This window comes from Mchenga conophoros, linkage group LG16 (assembly GCF_057382185.1).
Source record: "Mchenga conophoros isolate Kocher_MC1m ecotype Shallow Benthic linkage group LG16, M_conophoros_male_GT1.1, whole genome shotgun sequence".
NCBI lineage: Eukaryota > Metazoa > Chordata > Actinopteri > Cichliformes > Cichlidae > Mchenga > Mchenga conophoros.
The window spans coordinates 7,451,632-7,472,240 of record NC_140541.1 but is presented as its reverse complement, the minus strand read 5'-3'; the positions used below and the strand labels follow the sequence as shown (position 1 = coordinate 7,472,240).

Below are 20,609 nucleotides of genomic sequence, written 5' to 3'. Positions count from 1 at the left end.
ATCATCAGAAAATGGAAGACATACAAGACCACTGATAATCTCCCTCGATCTGGGGCTCCACGCAAGATCTCATCCCATGGGGTCAAAATGATCATGAGAACGGTGAGCAAAGATCCCAGAACCACACGGGGGGACCTGGTGAATGACCTGCAGAGAGCTGGGACCAAAGTAACAAAGGTCACCATCAGTAACACACTACAACGGCAGGGAATCAAATCCCGCAGTGCCAGACGTGTTGCGCTGCTGAAGCCAGTGCATGTCCAGGCCTGTCTGAAGTTTGCCAGAGAGCACATGGATGATACAGCAGAGGATTGGGAGAATGTCATGTGGTCAGATGAAACCAAAGTAGAACTTTTTGGTATAAACTCAACTCGTCGTGTTTGGAGGAAGAAGAATACTGAGTTGCATCCCAAGAACACCATACCTACTGTGAAGCATGGGGGTGGAAACATCATGCTATGGGGCTGTTTTTCTGCCAAGGGGACAGGACGACTGATCCGTGTTAAGGACAGAATGAATGGGGCCATGTATCGTGAGATTTTGAGCCAAAACCTCCTTCCATCAGTGAGAACTTTGAAGATGAAACGAGGCTGGGTCTTCCAACATGACAATGATCCAAAACACACCGCCCGGGCAACAAAGGAGTGGCTCCGTAAGAAGCATTTGAAAGTCCTGGAGTGGCCTAGCCAGTCTCCAGACCTCAACCCCATAGAAAATCTGTGGCGGGAGTTGAAAGTCCGTGTTGCTCGGCGACAGCCCCAAAACATCACTGCTCTCGAGAAGATCTGCATGGAGGAATGGGCCAAAATACCAGCTACTGTGTGTGCAAACCTGGTAAAGACCTATAGTAAACGTTTGACCTCTGTTATTGCCAACAAAGGTTATGTTACAAAGTATTGAGTTGTATTTTTGTTATTGACCAAATACTTATTTTCCACCCTGATTTACGAATAAATTCTTTACAAATCCTACCATGTGGATTCATGGATTTTTTTTTCACATTCTGTCTCTCACAGTTGAAGTGTACCTCTGGTGCAAATTACTGACCTCTGTCATCATTTTAGGTGGGGGAACTTGCACAATCGGTGGCTGACTAAATACTTTTTTGCCCCACTGTATATACATACATACATACATAAGTCACTCATAGATAAATAGTTGGAAAAGAAACATGTGTAGTTGTAGCAGCAAACAGTGTGTTAAGTGGATGCGTTGTACAGGGAGCCACCGGCAGGAATGATTTCCTGTGTCGTTCAGTGGTGCTTTTCGGTAATCTCAGTCTCTCACTGAACGTGCTCCTGTGACTGACCAGCATGTCATGGAGTGGGTGGGAGGTGTTATCCAACATTGTCTTTATCTTGGACAGCATCCGCCTCTCCGACACCACCTTGAGGGAGTCCAGCTCCATCCCCACAATCTCCATCACGGACCAATTACAGGGCATTCAGCATGCAGTTTTACTGTATGCATTTTGCAGCAGATTTTCTTCTAGTAGCTCCAATCGTGTAACAACAGTCAAGTAAATGTTTTTTTTTGTGCTCTCTGCACAAAACTTAACAATATATTCCCACTGAGGATTTGACCCCTTCACAACCTGGGCTTCTATTGAGTACCACTACTCAGTAATCTGTCCACGAATGGCACACAAATCTACCTTTAGTGCTTTGTTCCAGTGTGTACTCCAATCTGTCGATTACGCTCGCTGATGTTGCTTGCTACAGGATAGAGCCTTTGCTCACCGAGCTCTCCTCCTTTGAAATAGGCTGCCTTTGCAGGTTTGGGAGGTGGGCTCTCACATTATCAAGTGTAGGCTCAAAAGCCATCTCTTTTCTATATACCACAATCTCTCCTCCTTTGCTGCCGCTGGGATGCCTTCAAAGGGCTGTTACGTGACAACTAGCGATCCACGCTTATATAACTTAACTGAACATAACACGGTTATCTATTACTCTGTTATTTATTTGTGTGTCATCTGTTTCTGTGTAATGATGTCCATGAGTTGTAATCATATATTGTGCACTGTAAGCTCTGTAGTGGTGCAGCACTATAAAAACAAATGCTCCGATCTCCACCTTTAGGTTCAGCTGCCTGAACAAATCAATGTTCTCTATAGATTAACCAGTAAAAACGTCAATGAAAATAGACATCCCTGCTCCTGCCTTCTCTCTAAAGTAAGTCAATGCTGACTTTTGGATTTAAAACCTGCTCTCCCAGGTAAAAATGCTCTACTTAACCCATTGCACCGTGACATCCAGCTTTCTATGCTGACTTCTGTTCATTTTTATGCTACTTTAAATATTTTACGAGATCTGATCTCAAACTAAATGTGATTGGCCTGTTACTCTTGTTAGAGCCTCTAAAGCATGAAAATACGACTCCAAAGGAGGTGCAGGACACTAGTCCCCTCTCAAATCACATGATTAACAGTATCCTGACAGGTTTTTATATAGTTTTTCAACCTATAACACTGAAAGCATGTTGCTTTTTTCAGCTCTCTCTGATATTTAAAAAGAGACAACAGAAAAGAAAATGTGCAGATAATCAAAAGCCAAATTTCAGTGTTGTTTATATATTTAATAGTTTTTCAAATTCCAGTAGGATAGCAATTTCTGTCTATATTTGGATCTTTGTTTATGTGTACACACATAGTACTGTAGTTCAGACAAATTGGCCTACTTCTCTGTGAACAAGTGAGAAGGCAGCAGCATGCAAAGATTTCTCCCAGGAGAGTTGTGACATGCTGAAACAGCCCTCCTGTTAGCTCCCCTACATGCTGTTAGTGACGGAGTCACAGTCCTGTGCTCCCACATACACACCGTCACACAGAGAGTTGCACAGGGCCACAGTCCACTGCTCCCCACTGGTGGCTTTTTAATGCCCCCTTCCCTAAATCGATTACCTGTCTCTCCGTGTCAGCCTCCTGGGGGGGCCGCATCGACTCTGACAAACTGATGAAACACTGACAGCAGGAAATCGCAGGATGCATGAGAGACACAGACCGAGTCTGAAAGGAAAAGAGAAAGAAATATGCCTCCTGGCAAAGTCATGTACACAATGTTTGACTTTCAGTCAAAGACTTTTCATGCTTCGTGTGTCTGGTGAAATTCTTTAAGATCTCAATCTAACAGCGCAGCAGAAATTTCTTTAAACTGGAACTTCATTTCCATTTTCTTACCCCTATTTTTCTTCTCTCTTTAGCCCTTGTCGAGGAACTCCTCAAGACTCCAGTGGTGAGAGTATCGGGCACAGGCTGGTCATCATGGGAGACCTGGTCAAGCTGCTCACACAGTTGCGCAAAAGGTTATCGCACCCGTCGGCGAACCTGCTCTGGCCCAGAGGGGAAGAGTGCCCCTGTGGCCTGCCGTGGCTCGCCTGTGGAGTATCAGGACTGTAATGTCCAGGCATGTCCAGGTCAGTGAAGATACACTACAAACCCTGTTACGTTTTGCTCACAAGCAGCAAGACTGTCTTGTAATTTGTGGTCCTGAGCAATAGTTCTGCAGGCTTACTGAAGGCCTTTCAAAGGTTTTGGACTTTAGCTGCTTCATATATTACACATGACACATCCTCAAATATGTCGTGTAGCATCCCAGCAGGTGTTCCAGTACAACCTGATTGCAGGTAATCACAAACTGAAGATAAACCGAGGATGGATAAAGGCGGTTGGTGTCCTGTTGCTAACCTCTTCAGTATATCGTGGGTCGATAATCGACACACATCCACACTTTCACACTCGGAGAAAAAGATGGAAAAAGAACGAGAGAGGGAGGGAGGTCAGTGGGGGTACTAAAATACTGCTGAGTGGATCATTAGCTTCATTTGCTAATGGTTACCAGCAGCTTCAGCAGTGCAGGAGGCACTATTGGACAAATGAAGTTATCTATTTCAAAGTCCTCATCAAACCATAATCAGCTGACCTAGAACTCTTCTGCTGCATTGACAGGCTACACTTATTAAACAGAATGAGGACACACACACACACACACACACACACACACGCAATAAGCACTCTTGAAAAAAGTTCTGAACTCAGCTTTAAGGGTGTCGACTTAAATATTCATGAGTGGTACCTTGTGAATTAATGATTTATTATATGTTGGTGCAGTGCTGATCAAATTCCTGTTGTGTATTTGAATGTCAGTTGTTGAATCCAAATACAATCCTTCTCGGTTAACTTTGCATCTGACACATGTAACCTAAGGAAGCCTGGGACAGGCAGCCTTGGTTACTTCGCACTGGGAAGCAGCCGGTGAGCGAGCCTTTTTGCCATTACTGTCACGTTTACAGCCGGTCTCACCACACGTGTCCCTGGCAGACACACAGGTGAGAAGGACAAGGCCAGTGACAAAAGAGAGAATGAGTGCGAAATAGTAATTGATGATGAAATTAGAGAGAGGGATGGAGGCAATATAGATCTCTGAGGTGATTAAAATGAATAGGGTGTTAGTGTGTGCACTGGAAACACAAGTGTGTGTGTTTCCATCCAGTGAGTAGATTTTTAATTCAGATATGAGTTTTATATGATTGTTATAAGTTCATTTTGCATAAAACAATAAACATTTCATGTTTCTAGGATTAAAATAATCATCAAATATATTTTCAGTGTTGGAAGCTTTTACAGGAGGCCTATTGTGCTCCTCTCCAGCTGGTCTACTAAAGTAGTTCTGCATGAGCAACTGTTCAGAATAGTCCTTATTTATCTTACTTGGGCTTCGGTGCAGTCATTCAGTTCACTCCCTCCCGTTTCATTCACTTTAAGTCAGCTTCCTTCTGACTGGCTCTCTCCCAAACAAGATTTAACAGCAGGTAGTTAAGGCTTCTAAGGTGATCATATTAGATTCAGGTTAAAACAAAGATATAGATAGATAACACACAGGCATAATACAGCAGCATCATGATGCAGCAAATGATAATTAAGAATTTATACAGCGTCATGTTGGATATCAAAAACTAAAATTTGCTCATCTAGGTGATGGCTGTTTTTATACAACGAAAGGGGGTGGGGGATTGGAGCTAGCTGTCATAGGGCGAGAGGTGGAGTCCACCCTGGACAGCTTGCCTTTTCATCCATCTCTCATCCATTCCTTACCAAATTTAGAAAAAAGGAAGATCATGTCCAAACCATTTAAAAATCCAGAACAAGTCTTAAGCCCTCATCGCATTTAAAGTGATTTGTTTTGTAGCTGATGTTTGGTCATTAGTAGACACTGCTGCTGTGATAACTCAAGAATGGGCTGACGTAGGATTTTCAAATTAATACCTCCATGCATCTATCGATGAGCTAATAAAAATATCGGATGAGTTTGAATGTCTGTGACCTTGAACTCAATGTCAGAGGTTAGAGGTCAAGTTTTCTGAAAATATTTTGAATGTAATAACTCACACTCAAGAAGAAAGTCACCTATAATTTTGAAATTTGCATCTTAAAGGCGACTGACGCCCTGTTTGGTCTTTCACCTGACGTTTCCGGGTTAATTGGCATTCCGTACTCATCCCATCAAAGTTTTAAATCAACACACTGATTAGATCAAATGGAAAAAGTCAGTTATCAAAGCAAGTCTTAAGTGTTTAAAATTGACATATCAGCTTGATCTCAACTTTCGTAATCAAGTCTTTGATTAACAGAGTGACCAGACGTGGCATAATTATTTTTGTTTGTTTGTTTCAAAGTTTTCACTCTGACTCACGTCAGTGTCTTGTCTTGGGAGCCGGGCAAACACATGGTTGACTTCATATGTCTGAATGTAAATGAACACAGCAAGTCAACCACGCAGGGGCACAGGCAGACAGGTGGGACGAGTCAGAAGAACTGTAAACTGCCAGTCAGGAAGTCAGTGAGTTGTTCACTAACTCACTGAGTCAGACGCTCAACCAGTCAGCCGGGTAAAGAGCCAGTTAGTCAGGCAGAGCAGGGACTGGCTGTGAGAGTTAGTCAGAGTTAAGTGCTCACAGCCTGCCTTACTCGGTGTCACACTAATCCACTCAGCTAATGGAATTTTCTGCAGCACTGTGATGTTACCTGGCAACACTGCTCTTCCCCATCAGTCAGCCAGACAGACATCAGCCAGTCAACCAGCCATTCAGTTAGTCAGTCACCCTCTTCTGATTAGATCAAATGAAACATTAACGGCACCTATGGGGAGAATAAATCAATATAATGCAGGACACAGTAATGACAAAGTAGGCTATGATGTGATCAGGAAGACAGCAGAGCACAGGCACAGACTGTGTGTGCAAGAGTAGTTCAAAGTAAGACAGAAATGAATGATAGATGCCTGTAATATGAAAAAGAAACACAAACATAAGCCATCATGGACAAATTGTGTTTGTTGGAGCACCATTTCTTTTTCTTTTTTCTCTATTTGTTAGTCTTCCTGAGCCCATCTACACCAGCTGGGCTCTAATAGGTAGGGTAAATGCTCTGTTTGGCTTTGCTATATTTAGCAATAACATTTGCACAAGGTTTAAATGCCCAAAAAGAATATGCAGTTGGTGCAACAAGCAACTTTACATCAGGGTTAAAACATTTTGTTTTTTCATATAGCCTGGGGTTACATCAGGCAGGTGCAATTGAAAGGTGCAAGTGATACATCCCTAGTATAATCCTAGGAGAAGACACAAATCCCTTTGGAGTTGCGTCAGGAAGGGCATCTGGTAGAGGGAAAAAAAGCTGCCAAATCAAATATGTGGACCTACCTGCTGTGACAGCCCCTTGTGAATAAGGGAGCAGCTGAACATAGCCTCTGACAAAAAGCCCAGATCTTTCTGAGTCATCAAAACCGCACTGCAACACTTTAAACACCAGCTTTTAAAATCAGATAACTTGTAACTGAATTCTGTTTTTAAGTCTCAAGTCCATAGCTGTTGAAAGCACACACACTAATGTCACTTTAAAAACATCAATCAATGCTAACCAGAGTAATATACAATGGGAAAATGCTAAATTTAATATTCATTTGCAAAGTTGCATATCAACCTCTTTGTCTCTTGTAAAGGATTCAATGTCAGCTGGTCACGCATCGCAGTCCTAACTATCGCTGTAGGAGGATGTGATATCTGATCCCTTCTTGGCGTCGTTAATTAGATGTCCGTGGTGTTCAGACTGAGCTAAATTAATCCCAGTATGCCTTCAGAAAATGTCATTACTGGTGCAGTGTGCATCTACAGCCAGCACATTATCATATCAGTCAGAGCGGTATGTGATTATGTGACACGTTCCTTTATGTGCCTTACAGTGAACGGTGCCTGGTCCTGCTGGTCGTCCTGGTCTCAGTGCTCAGTGGGTTGCGGTGGCGGGCACTACCAGCGGACACGCTCCTGTAACAGCCCCGCGCCTTCCAATGGTGGAGACATTTGCATAGGACTACACACCGAGGAAGCCCTATGCAACACACACCCTTGCGATGGTAAGGTCACATAGAAATTCAAAGTCTTGTTCTGCCGTGTCACCACTGCTCAGGTGCTTTTATCACACCTTCGGGCAGGCAATCATCTCCCACACCGTGTAATTTCTGTGTCGTCCCCTTTGCTAAATTGCTTCTTTCATCTTTTCCTAATGAATAAACCAGGTCTTAGATATGTGAGAAGATAAACAGAAAACAACCCATCCTCCCACCGTGCCATTTCCTGCTGTGCTGCTGGAACTCGCAGTACCATGGCAACCCCTCCAGAAAGCTTTGAAAAGAGATCCACTGATGTTGTGGTACATATGGATATCTTATTTAATCAATCTGAGGTTTTGAATGCCCAGGTGTAGACAGTATGTGTGTAATATTACTTAAAAAGCTTTATGAGATGGATTTTACAGAACCAACATATTTTCTTCGCTATTCTCTGTGGATTTTAGCCATGTTGTATTATTTGGCCAGATTTCAGGAGGCTCATTATTGATAGTTCTGCTGCCACTGGTCTCGTTTCGATCATAAACCATCCTCAAGCATGCCTGACAAAGGCCCATGCACCTCTCCTGGCTTTTCTTTCACACAGCTTCACTTTGCTACACACCTGAATACAAGCAGTGCATTAGAAAAGAACATTGCTTCTGCTCACTGTGGAGATGAATGGAATTATGTTTGTGCTGCTTCCAGCTGAAAGATTACACATTGGTCCTTCTCCAGAGAGCAAAATACTAAATATGAATCTGATAGAACGGGGTTAGAGCAGGAAAGGGAGAGCTGCAGGAGGAGGGTCATTTATTTTGGAGGGTTGCTGAATTCATCTTCTTTAATGTTATTTGTCTGATAAGGTCTTATGTTTTAATGTGTGTTTTGTTACCTTTTGATAAGATAGGCCAGTTGTGAATAGATAACACTCTATCGTGAATTTGTCAATGTGGGGTGTAGATAGATATAGCCATCACAGCATCATCCATTGGTTAGCGGACGTTGCATGTTGAAACATTAGCATTTTGGCCATGTTGTTTTCAAAGGCCAAAGTTAGTTGCCTTATTTAGACCAGCAGGTGGATTCCTAAGTGATCATCTGAGGCTGGCAAGTTTCCTTAGCAAACTGCATCCATAAACTGTATCCTTACAATGCACAGATACAGGCATCTGCTGCCTTGTGCTAAGTAATATATCTTGAACAGTCTGTAATTCACAGATTTATTTATTACTTCTTTTTTCCTCTTTCTTTTTTTTTGCAAAAGACATGTTAAATATTTGCAGTTCAGTGAATTTAATTAGTGGTGGTGCGAGCTGTAGCGGAGAGTTGCCAGCTACAGCTGCTTGCTTTGTTTCACCTGCTAATAAAGGTTGAGTAAGTTGCAGTCATGCCCCTTACTTAACCTTTAACAAAGTCTTAGTGGCCATTGGAGGACCTGGCACTTTATTTCAGCTTCATAGAGGTTGTTTGTTTTTTCTGCAGGTGCAATGAAACCTTTGTTTTTGGCTGCTGAGTTCAAATATCAATTAACTTTCTCTAGACTGGAGCACTCCATCTTTAAATACTGTAGCAAGTACTTTCTCTTTCTTTATCAAGACTGAAGACAAAAAAAATATTAGGTGGACAAAACATACAAAACAAAAATCAAACAATTGAAAATTGATTTGCGTGTCACAGTGAAATAAGTGCAACCCACCCATTCTGGCTTCTACAGGTTATAACTGATTGATAACAATTAAGAGCTGAAGTTTCGAGTTGCCAAGCAGTAACCAAGAAATATAAAGGAGATGTGTGCAAACCTGATGACAAGCTACAAGAAATGACTTACTGCTGTGCTTTCCTGCAAGTACTAAGCCACTTAATGACACACTATTGCATTCAATTTCTAACTTTTATGTAATGTGCTTTTTCTGGATGTTTGGTTTATGTTATTTCTCTTTTTAAAATGATTGTAAGTTTGCTCAAAAAATGAACAAAGTCAACAGGAGATCAAATAATTACTTCTCTCAATCTATTTAATAAAAGTGATACAGTGTTTATCTAGCATTCATGACTAATGCTGGGCAGACACTGTGCGATTTTTTTTTTTTTTTTTCCAGTCGCGCGATTCAGCTCCTGCTCAAACTGCACGATTGACTCGCAGGGGTTAGAAGTTTGCAGGTCACGATGCAGGGTCTCACACTATACGACCAGATGCTCTGATGCGACCTGAGTGCTCACACTGTGCGTCCATAAAATGAAGGTTATAACAGAAATAATGTTGCTTGCTCTCCCTCTGGCTTTCACTCACACAGACACACCACCACCATCAACTTTGCTAAATTGCTAATGAAAAACATTGGTCAGGCAGCTGTGATTGAGCAGCAGTGTAGATCCAACTATTTTCACGGTTGTTGTGGTCGTGATAATTTTGTGAGGCCACATCGAAAAGGCTCGGATGAGCTTTCCAAAGTTCTACAAGTTGTGCCTCCATCGCTGGTGTCCAGATCACACGCTGCACTGCCGTGCTGCGCCGTCTTTTTCGCTGACATTTGTGTTTGTGCGTGCGCAGTGTGAGAAACTGCGGTGACACCCTCACGACCAAGCGATTGATGATCGGGAGCTGGTCGTGAGGTGTTAATCGCGTCTTGTTACCCCACATATACTACACGATGCACGACGCACGATGAAGGCCAAAATCGGGCCGATCGCCAAAACGGTCGCACGACTCAAAAATCGGCTCAAAATGGGCCAAAAATCACACAGTGTCTGTCCAGGATAAGATGGTGAGTATGGTATAGCTTCCAGACAACAATTGGTGCACTACGTTAAGTCTCTTAACTTTAAACTGACCTTACAGAGCAAAAAGAAAGTGGAATATAAAACAGTTCATGCTGCACCTTTGTTTCAGATCTGTGGCCTCGTGTAAAATTCAGATGTTCTGCCAAACTTTGTGGATTACGCAGACTTATGTCCAGTTTCATTGCTAAGGTTAAAACATCTAAGAGGCGGGAATCCTAAATACCTGGACAAATAAAACAATCTAGCTATGACTACAGGTAAGTTTTATGTATTTAGTTTAAGAACATATCTATACCTTAAAAGTTAAAATAACAGAAACACAAGGGAAGAAGACTTAAATAAGAACAAAAAAAAGTTTGAGTATTCTTCTTTTCCCTTTTACTTTGAAGGTTAGCCTTGCTTTCCCCACATGTGATGATATGTGAGATGTATAAAAACAAGCCCCCCCCCCCTGTCTACTTCTACTCTGCTCCCACAAGGACATTGAAATATTCATGAGAGATCTGCCTGCTAATCCAGGAGGATGGGGGGAAAAGTCCACCTGCCGAACTCATAAGGTTTCATCCCGATTCTGATTCTAAGGTTTCATTTCAAACAGCCTTGTTTTGTCGCTAACGTGTGATTTGTCATCTGTTCTTTCTTTATTTTATTTTTTTATTTATTTATTTAGGACAGTGCATGTTAATGAACATAAATGTAAAAAAAAAAATTACATGAATGGAAACATACCAGATTATAGCCAAGGGCTAATTTCCATCTGTTGTCCTCAAGCATAAAAATAGACATAATAATTCATAAAAATTCATCATTCATTCATAATAAAAACTCCATCACCATCTGTTCCCAAAGAAAACATTAAAACTATACAACTCATACATGATCACACACTTGATTTTCCATAACCAGTTTAGTCTGCTGGCAAACAAAAACAGGCCCAGACAAATAGTCATTGTCTGGGATGCTCACGTGTATGTGTGAGTGTAGACAGATGTGTTATAGTGCAGATGACTTCTGTCAGATTTCAACAGCCGTTTCTTCTTAACAGTCACCTTCTTCAGATGCTTTTCCTTTTAAATCAGTCCGACTGTCATTCACACGGAGGGTAACGCTTACAGTCAGCCTCCTCGGTAATTACAGACAAAGAAAGGTAAATGACTTTCTGTCTTTCCCCCTCTTTGCCAAGATGCTAATCAGCCTCCTTTATCAGGTTAATGTTTTCCTGTTTGATGCGGACCAACAATCTCTGTTAACCCCGCACCAGTAGGCTGCCGGCAGTCTCTCTCGATCCCTATCTGTCTCCTCATCTGTTCGCTTATTGACAGGCGAACATCAGTCATCTATTGGGGTCTTCCTGGTGCTGCCGACCTCGCCGCATGTGTAATTAGAGGCAAGCTGGCTGTCAGTCACGAGGATATTTGATGCCTCTGTCGCAGGTCATTTGATTAAAGTCTCCACCAGTAATGGAGGACAGCAGGTAGGACTGTCAGGACAGAATACTAACGAGCAGCCCGCAGGCCTGATGCTGTTCTTTCCGACTCTACAGTGTGATCACGCAGGTCGTCTGGGTGACAAAAATAAATGGGAATAAATGAAGCAATTAAAGCCGGTTGTAGTGATACACGGTTATTGCACACATTTGAGCTGGTCAGTTTGTTTCATGTGTCTAGGTGGTTGTGCAGAACGAATGGAGCAGAGAGCAGAGCAGCTTGTTGGTGAGCGTCCGCCTGATAGGAAAGGTAAAAGAAGGCCTGTCCTTCTGCCTCCACTGAGGCTCTCTCTGCCAAAACTGCACACTTGAGAGCACGCTGAATAACAAACCAGCTTTTCATCAGGTTTTCATTTGTGGTAGCCTGTGCTCCCTCCACTCTGGTGCTTTTAAATACAGGGAGCGAAAGAGTGCAGCAAGTGCACGGTTCAAAGGGAGGCGTTGAAAGTTGGGCATTTTCTCTTTCCTCTTTGGTGGGAGTCTTTTGTTTACTGCTCAGTCGCCTGCTGCGGGGATACAGCACGAAAGCTTGGCTCGGGAGACAAACATCTCGGCTATGCACTAAACAAACTCTTCTGGTTTGCTCTTCCAATCCCGTTTACATCACAAACACTTTTGGTGTGTTTGGGGTCTTTTTCTTTTTCTTCTTTTTCTTTTTTTGGCTGTGCAGAAATGTGAAAGGTTCCCGCAGGTGGTTACAGCTTGGGTGGGCCCATTGCTTTCCAGGCCTGAGGGTGAGCTTGATGTGGCCTTGTGGTTGCTGGGGTTTTTATTTATTGCTCTTTTTTCCTGTGTTTAGGTGGCTGGATGGCCTGGTCGCTGTGGTCGGCCTGTGATGACTCAGGCCTGCAGATGAGGAGTCGTGTGTGTGGTGCTCAGGGCAACACCCCCTGTGTGGGGAACAGCACTCAGCGTAGAGACTGCAATGAAATACCCGGTGAGCTCTCAGATGCATACTGTAACCGTGAAGCGTCCTTCAACATTTTCATCAGAGCTCAGTGTTGGCCTCTCAAGAGCTCCTTGTGAGCGTCCTTCCTTTTTCTCTGATTTTGAGGGAGCAGCCTGTATTTTATTTTGTGTCCTCGAATGTCACCAAACACGCTGCTTTTCACTTATTCCATCATGGCTTTAGCTTGCCTTTGTCACAAAAACTCCATGATGCTGTTTTATGGGAAGTTGTAAGCACACATTTTTGATGTGCAAAGCGAGGGTACACAAACAGCTAGCTGTTCTAGTGGCTCAGCCTTGTCTGTTTTTTGTTGTTTTTTCAGATTTTGTACATTTTGTGTCATTTTAATGGCAACAAAACTGAATGACAACACAACTAATAGTTACCCCCAGGAGGCTGACAATATTTTCAGACACTTGGAGCATTTTGACGTGCTCTGAAAGCGTTGTCAGTGTGGGGGAAAAATGTAAGTCATAGTCAGAGGGCTTATTTGTATTCAATGACAAAATATCTAAGTGGCTCATGCTTGTACTTAAAAACGAACCTGTTGTAGGAAGTCATTTTTAAGCTGTGCTGGGATTTGTGAAACATGACTGGACCCATTGTGACAAACCCTTCTGTTAAATAAGGTAATCATTTAACAGAATATCAATATTTGGTGTCCTTGTATCAATACAATGCCCACCCCACACTCAAACCTGAAAGGTCTTCTACTGCAGCTTGATCTACTGGTACCAACAGGTGTGTGAAACAACTGGTAATATGGGCTACTCTTACTCATGTCTATGCAGTTATTAATGTTTTTTAGAGAAGACAAAAGTCATAATTTACAAACTGAGCAGATGGAATGGAAGTCGTGTAATTAGTTAGTTGATCAGTTGTGTGTGTGGTTGCAAATAGTGTCTCTCGAGCAGAAGGAAGGCTCCTCTCACATATATCGCTCTCCATCCTGTTTTGCGTTTGACTTTATCTCTAAAGTTTCTCCACTGCTTTGATGTTATTTTCGGGGTTTTGTTAAGTGCGCTGCTGTTATTCATCTGACATGCTTTCTTCTGTTGATAAAATGAGTTACCTCTCCAAGATGTGTAGTGTATGCATGCTAACTGTGTTACAGCCAAAAGCTTTTGCTTAGACATGACTGAAAGTCTCAGAATTGTTATGCTCATTTCCGACTACATACTTTTATTCTTGGACTGTTATTAGAATACCTTTGCATGGTTTACAGTCATGCTGATTTTTCCTATGTATACTTGGCCTCTGTGCTTTGGTGATCTACTACAGCAACAGTATACACATTTATGAGATAAAATAAGAAAAGCATACCACGTCCCCTTTTAGATAAATGATAATATTGGCACTCTGCCCTGCAACTGATCAGTTTATTATCTAACAATTCTCAACTACACAAACCAAAACCAGGGCTAACAATCTTCAGTATCACCATCATGTTAGTGCTTCGACATCAATTTGTGGGTTTACTCAAGCTTAATATGAGGCACAACTTCAGGATTTTATTTTGCCAAGATTTTTGATTTGCCAAATCTTCACTGGCAGCTCGCTCCAAAAGCCATAACTTGTTTGTTTGTCCAGGTTGTACGTACGCAGAATCAGCATCATCACGGTCTTCATCCTAAAACAGATATCCATAAATAAAAGCACATATTGTTTGTGTCTTTGTAGTCGACATCCTCTTTGTGCACAAAACTCATTTGCTCATGTTGATTAACCATAATTAAGTCCATGTGAATGCAATAAGTTAGCAGCTGACCCAACTGGCCTCGGCACACCTTGTTTTGCTGATGCCGATTTCAGAAAGTTTCTCCTGAAATGATCTTCCATGGCCTGCCAGCATAGGCCTCTCCAGGCTAAGAATCCCTAATGAGTCCAGACGAAGGCGATTAATATTAATGGGTTGTCACAACAGCAAATCACATCTAATTTTATTGCAGATTTCAATGAGGCGAAGGATGGATTTGTTAAGGTCACTTGCACAAGGGAGGCAGCTGTGAAGAAGTTGAAAATTTAAAAGAAATTCAGTCCAATGAGGAACTGCAATATTTAACAACTGAAAGCCACAGGCCTTCCTGCTCCTCCTCTTCCTTTGAAGAAGCTCAATGAGAGTGGAGCTGGTAGAAAGGTCGTGCTGTACCTGTAAATGTTTGTCATGCCCCTTAGTTTCTATCACAGCATCTAGACAGGTTCAGTTCAATGGGGCTGTTGCTTCTCGCTCAAGTCAATTTTCCTCTAGAAATTCTTGAAATACCCTGATTTTTAAAAGCAAAAAAATCTCCATGGACCGTTTGTGCATCATTGAGGAGACATTTAAATTTTTCATTTACCATCTTTTTTCAGCATGTGTCAACTCCCCTGATGTTGCAACCAGTTGTTGTTGTGTTCTGAAGGCTGTTACACCAGGGAATGCGTGTGTGTGTGTGTGTGTGTGTGTGTGCATGCATGTGTGTGTCTGACTGTGTGTTCCTCTCCTCTCTGCAGTCATTCTCCCTGCATCTGGTTTTGATAAGGACCAACACTGTGGAGGTAAGTGGATTAACAGCTGCCTCCGCTTCATCTCCCTGTGCATGTTCAGGGTTTTTCTTTCCCCCTGTATGTTTCCACAGATGTCTGTCCATGATGTGTGTTTTCATACATTATATTTGTATATATTTATATGTCCATTTCATATGTGTTATTATAGTCTGTTAGAATTCCTAACAGCCAGTCAGGAGGAGGAAGGACAACTCTTTCGTTTCATGTTTTTAATGGCCTCATACCTACTGATAGAAAAGTCCTACAGATGTTTTAACTGCACTGATAACAAAATACATCAGGAAAAGAACCCTGGACGGTCGTATTTCAGTCTTGCTTTATATTCTTATGAGCAACTTTAGTGGGTACACCTCAACTGGTCATTAACTTAAATATCTAATCAACCAACCACATGGCAGGAGCTCAGTGCATTTAGGAATGAAGACATAGTAAAGATGACCTTGTGAAGTATTTGATTGGGGAAAACAGTGATTTAAGTGATTTGGTTGCTGATGGATGGTCCGAGTATTTCCCTGCACAACTAACTAGTTCACCTGGGCCAACCTTTATATCCTGCAAGACCCAGGTGGCCTATGTTACCTGACGATCCTCCCATGCCAGCAAAACAGCAGACCGGGGCTTTAATAAGTGGGGGAGGGGCTTAACATCACCCTCCTTAAAAATCACGATTCCGCGTTGACACTGCAAATTATTCTGAAACGAGAAAACAAAAAAGCAACAATAGAAGGCAACATTAAAATGGCTTCCACACAACCTGGCCCACAAATGAGCTGACATCCACCCCCTTACTAAATCCAATTTTCCTACCACAGGAACAAATTAAGTGGTGGGAGGTAAAAGTGAATGTTGGCGGTTATAGGAATACGAGGCAAAATGGGTTCTAATTACAGGAGATTTCTAATAGTGTAACTGGTATACAGAAAGGGAAAGTAGTATCTGCCCCAGAAAGCAAATCTTTGCAAATAGGTTCAACACGAAAAAGAAACAGTTAACCTAACAGCAAGTGAAAGTCTACTCATTGGTACCTAAATGAGCACCAGATCTCATCACAAGTGCTGCCATATAGTCTGCAGCTATACACCCCCCACACAACACTGGATTTAAAGTATGAGCGTCAACCACAGTAGCACACCAAAAGGTTCCTCCAAGCAAAAACGTCAATACTAACCAAAATGGCCAAGACGGCAACAAAGGGGGAACAAAGCTACAACAAAGCTCAAAGCAAAGCAGATAATGGGTCTACAACAAAGCTACCAGACCAAACTACCAAGTTTAAATATTTCACAGCACTATTCTAGTTCAACTTTGGAACTCTTACCCTTCACACATTTTACCAGTTACACTTTGTCAGATAGTTACACCAGAAGGCTGGTCCAGCCATGTGTCCAGTAAGGCCACAAATCAACACGACAAATATGTTGGTGAAGCACTAGACACAGAGTTTATGCTCCCTAGTCCTAGTTTTTTAATACAAGTTGATCTTAACCCTAGTCTTCAGACAGATGCATATGCACCAAAAACAACGGTGCCAAAGAGCAAACTAGCAAGTTTCTGGAAACCAGATAAATGCTCCCAAGACATTGTCTTCAACAAGCTGTCACACTAAAGAGAAAGCGTGGTTGGTCTCCTATTGAGATGAACCATTACAAAAGAGATGCATGGCTCAGAGACTTGTGTGGCTATACTCACCAAAAGCACAATGAAACTGTAAATTCATGGGTTTAACACCCAAGCACTATGCTATTGCTACTCTCTTCCAACATCAACCACAGAATACCTAAATTATTGTAACCGATCCAAAGAATTCTATCTTGTGTGGAACTCCCTAAGATACTCCTCACAATGCTAAATACCATTACTACTTTAAGCTGTACTCAGAACTTAGTTCAACTTGCATAAGCATTTAGCAAACCTAAAGCTAAGTTAGTAAGTCAGCACTGACTCAAAGTTCAATCTTACCAATGGGTCTAAAGATCCCGGACGAGCCCCCATTTGCCACAAACTGGTTCAAAGTAGGTGACACACACCTTCACACAAGAGGTTTACTTAAATATTTAAAATATATATATTAAACATAACCTAACCAAGAAACAGATCACCAATAGGTTAAAGTCAGGTGGAGTGGAAGAGAGCACCTGAGCAGTTTACCTGGGCCAGCTTTTATGGCCTGCAAGACACAGGTTATCTGGATTAGCTGATGATCCTTCCATGGCAGCCAAGCAGCAGGTTTGGCTTTATGAGTTTGGGAAGTTTTTAACAAGGTAAATGAACACTCTAGTTTGAAAAAATGTGAATTTCTGAGCAATTATTTCATGGTATTTCAGAGTTTACGGGTTAATTTAATGCATTACACATGGTAAATATGGGTATTGAAAAATGTCCTTTTTCAAGCTAATAATATGTACTCAAGCTTTGCTAACACCGTGTGTCATCTTTATTTTGCAGCATTTACCTCCATCCACCTAATTGCCACTGGTGTTTCCTGTTTCCTTGGGGCGGGGCTGCTATCTTTCCTGATCTATGTGTACTGTCAACGTTTCCACAAGCCTTCTCAAGAGTCTGCCATCATTCATCCCACCACCCCAAACCACCTCAACTACAAGGGCAATACCACGCCAAAGAATGAGAAGTACACACCAATGGAGTTTAAGGTAAGTGAAGCACACAATATTATGCAGAAATACAAATGAAAGTGCTGTTTACTTGGTGTTATTCAAATACACAAACACGCACACAATGTAAATATTAAGGATTCAAGGGCAGTGGGTGTGATTCATGTTTTATTTAGAGCTTTTATTAATTCATTTATCTCAATGGTGCAGTACGCGCAGAAGATGAATTACTGTTAATTTCTCTTCCTTCTCGCTCCTATACGGAGTCTGTATGGCTTTACTACCTGCACCAAGCCCTTATGAATGGGGCTCATTAGCTTTCTAAAGCATTAGTCAGCCTGCGACCTCCCACTACTATCGGTCTACTGTGCATTCACATTTACAGCAAGTCAAGAAGCTGTTTTCCTTAGAAGCCTGTAGACTTTTAGTGACATTTTGCATCCTTCAATTGTTTTACTCTCTGATTGAGTTGGGATATTGTTATTGCATTTCTTGTTCCTGTTTCTGCAAGATGCTTTTGAGAAACAGCTGAAAAAATTATCTTAAACTCTTCTTGAGCAAAACTAGGAGGTTTGATTTTTCACTCCAAAACCAGAAATTGTATCTGTCGTAAACATTCTGGTTAGGTGTCCTTCCCTCCTGCCTCTCTGAATGACCGTAGAGGATTCATTTATATTTAAAAAAAAAATACTACAATGATCATTTAACAATTGCATCTGCACCTCCTCCTTCTCGTGAAGGCGGCTGTATAATATGCAGTTTTGGGCTGTCACGGACAAACTTACAACTACTACTCTACAAACAGGAATGCAGCATGGCGATGTCGCGCTAATCATTTTGACGCTGGCCCTTTAGTGGAAAAAAATGCAAATGGAGTAATGGAAGTAAAATGTTCCAAATGAAATGTTTGTAATTCAAACAAAGAATAAAATCCAGTTGACTTGTGGCAGCAGAAGCTTGTTTGTGTGATGTGTCCTTCAGCTGTTATCATGACTGCGCCAAGGGGGACGTAGCATGGAGACAAATAACGGAGGAGTAACAGCCATGCATCTTGGCACCGCCTCAGTAGGTATTTTCATCATACTGTCTCCATGCATCAAACTTGATGTCCTAGCCAGGTTGATTAGATCCAAGTCACACAGTGTGGACTGTAATGAACTTATAAGGTTGTCAAAATCTTGCAGTGTAGACACCTTAAGGAAAGAGGCTGGATGGGATTTGGTCCCGAGTGCTTCAGCCATAAAAAAAATCCCCCACATAGAAGAAAATCTATGTTACGTCATGATATCTCTCACAAAGGACTGGGCCATCCACATTTTACTATTGCAGCCAGGCACTCACCAGATGATGTCAAATAAGTCTGTGAGAGTTTTGAGTTTAAGGCCTGTGGGATGAGGTTCAAACTGGGCCATGCTTTTTTAACATTAACCTCGTGTTTGCAGTCTGTTGGTGTTTGTCACTAAATATCTTTTTTAATAACATTTCATTTCAACTCAACTTTAATTATATAGCGTCAGTTTAATGACAGTTGCCCCAGCGCTTGACATTGTAAGGTTAAGACCCCAACAATCAGACGACCCCTCTGACAAAGCACTTGGCAACAGCGCTAAGATAATCTTCGTTTTAGCTGTGAATGTGCTGGTCTTTGCTTAAAGATGCATGTTAAAAACTAATTTTAAAAAAAGAAGAAGCTAAATTCGTGTTTCAGGGTTACATTTGGACAAATAGAGGCCCTTTTTTCTCCTTTCCACACAGACCGTTTACCTGCCAGACTGCAAACTGACTGCAAATAACACACATAATTCCTTTTGCCACTGATTTTATATATTCGCACAGTATGTTGTCTGTTTCTAGAGGTTACTGTGCACATCAGACCACAATTTGGTTAGGCTGTCCACCTCACAAGCATCATGGCATATGTAAAGATGGTCACTTTGCTCACTATCTTCTTAGTAAAAGCCTGTAATATTAAAATAGAAGTATCATAGTATTATAAAGCTATTTTAAGTCTGTACAAAACTTATTTTTTTGCCAGCCAGTGTTTCCAAGCGCAGATTCATCATTCATCATCAACAAACGTGGTGCCAAATAATTATTTCTCATCCCAGTGTTTTTTGATTGTGTCAGCCTCTCGATACTTGTTGTCTTCACTGTTATTGTTGGCGGTTGTGTGGATGTGTTGCTGACAGCCATCGTGGTGTTGAGAGCCCGAACTCATTAGCTTTAATGACCAGAGGGGATAGCCAGACTCTGCTGGATGTGCATCCGATGTCACCATGTAGCACTACGGCACTGTTTATGCAGTGGCTTCCCTCTCCTCCAGGCCAGTTTATGTTGCCCACTGTTGTGCATTTCACTGACTCTAACCTGATTATCTTCCTGCCCTGCTCCCCAGAGCTGTTCAGATGGATTACATTAGTCTAATGCTTCCCCTGGAAAGTGTTTCACCTTATGGTCGGCTTTTACCAGAGACTCAGCAAATGCATAAGAATAAAATGTGGGTTTTAGACTTGTTTTTATTTGAGAGCTCCAATGAATTCCCGCCATCTCCTATATTAAGAGCATTGAGTATGCTTGACAAGATCCAAATTAAATTTGTTAAATTGGTTTGCTTTGGTTATGAATACACTTTCGCTCACACAATAACCTCAAAGCTACTGGAGGTATTTTATTTACCTGCAGGGAAGATTAACTTCTATATTATCTGCACCTCTGAGGAATGCAAAACAAAACTGTCCACGCCAAAAACCCTATTTCTGTCTCAAGAATTCCATCTATAATTGAATCCTCAAAACTTGGTCTGAAAGTGACTGAAAATATATTCCAGTGTTGCGTTATTTTCCAGATCTACA

At 41.8% G+C, this 20,609-nt stretch overlaps 1 protein-coding gene across 5 annotated transcripts in view; it reads left to right on the top strand.

Annotated features, from left to right (window-relative positions):
- The window catches only part of sema5ba (sema domain, seven thrombospondin repeats (type 1 and type 1-like), transmembrane domain (TM) and short cytoplasmic domain, (semaphorin) 5Ba), a 211,324-nt gene that overhangs the window by 187,595 nt on the left and 3,120 nt on the right, over positions 1-20,609 (top strand). For 2 of the 5 annotated variants that reach the window (XM_085248887.1, XM_085248886.1), the window contains exons 18-22: positions 3,199-3,411; positions 7,236-7,406; positions 12,449-12,586; positions 15,092-15,136; positions 17,591-17,796. In XM_085248887.1, coding sequence (XP_085105013.1) covers positions 3,199-3,411; positions 7,236-7,406; positions 12,449-12,586; positions 15,092-15,136; positions 17,591-17,796 — 773 coding nt within the window. Of the gene's footprint in view, positions 1-3,198; positions 3,412-7,235; positions 7,407-11,830; positions 11,900-12,448; positions 12,587-15,091; positions 15,137-17,590; positions 17,797-20,609 lie in introns of all 5 variants that reach the window. The other 3 variants (XM_085248890.1, XM_085248889.1, XM_085248888.1) reach the window with 3 other exon arrangements.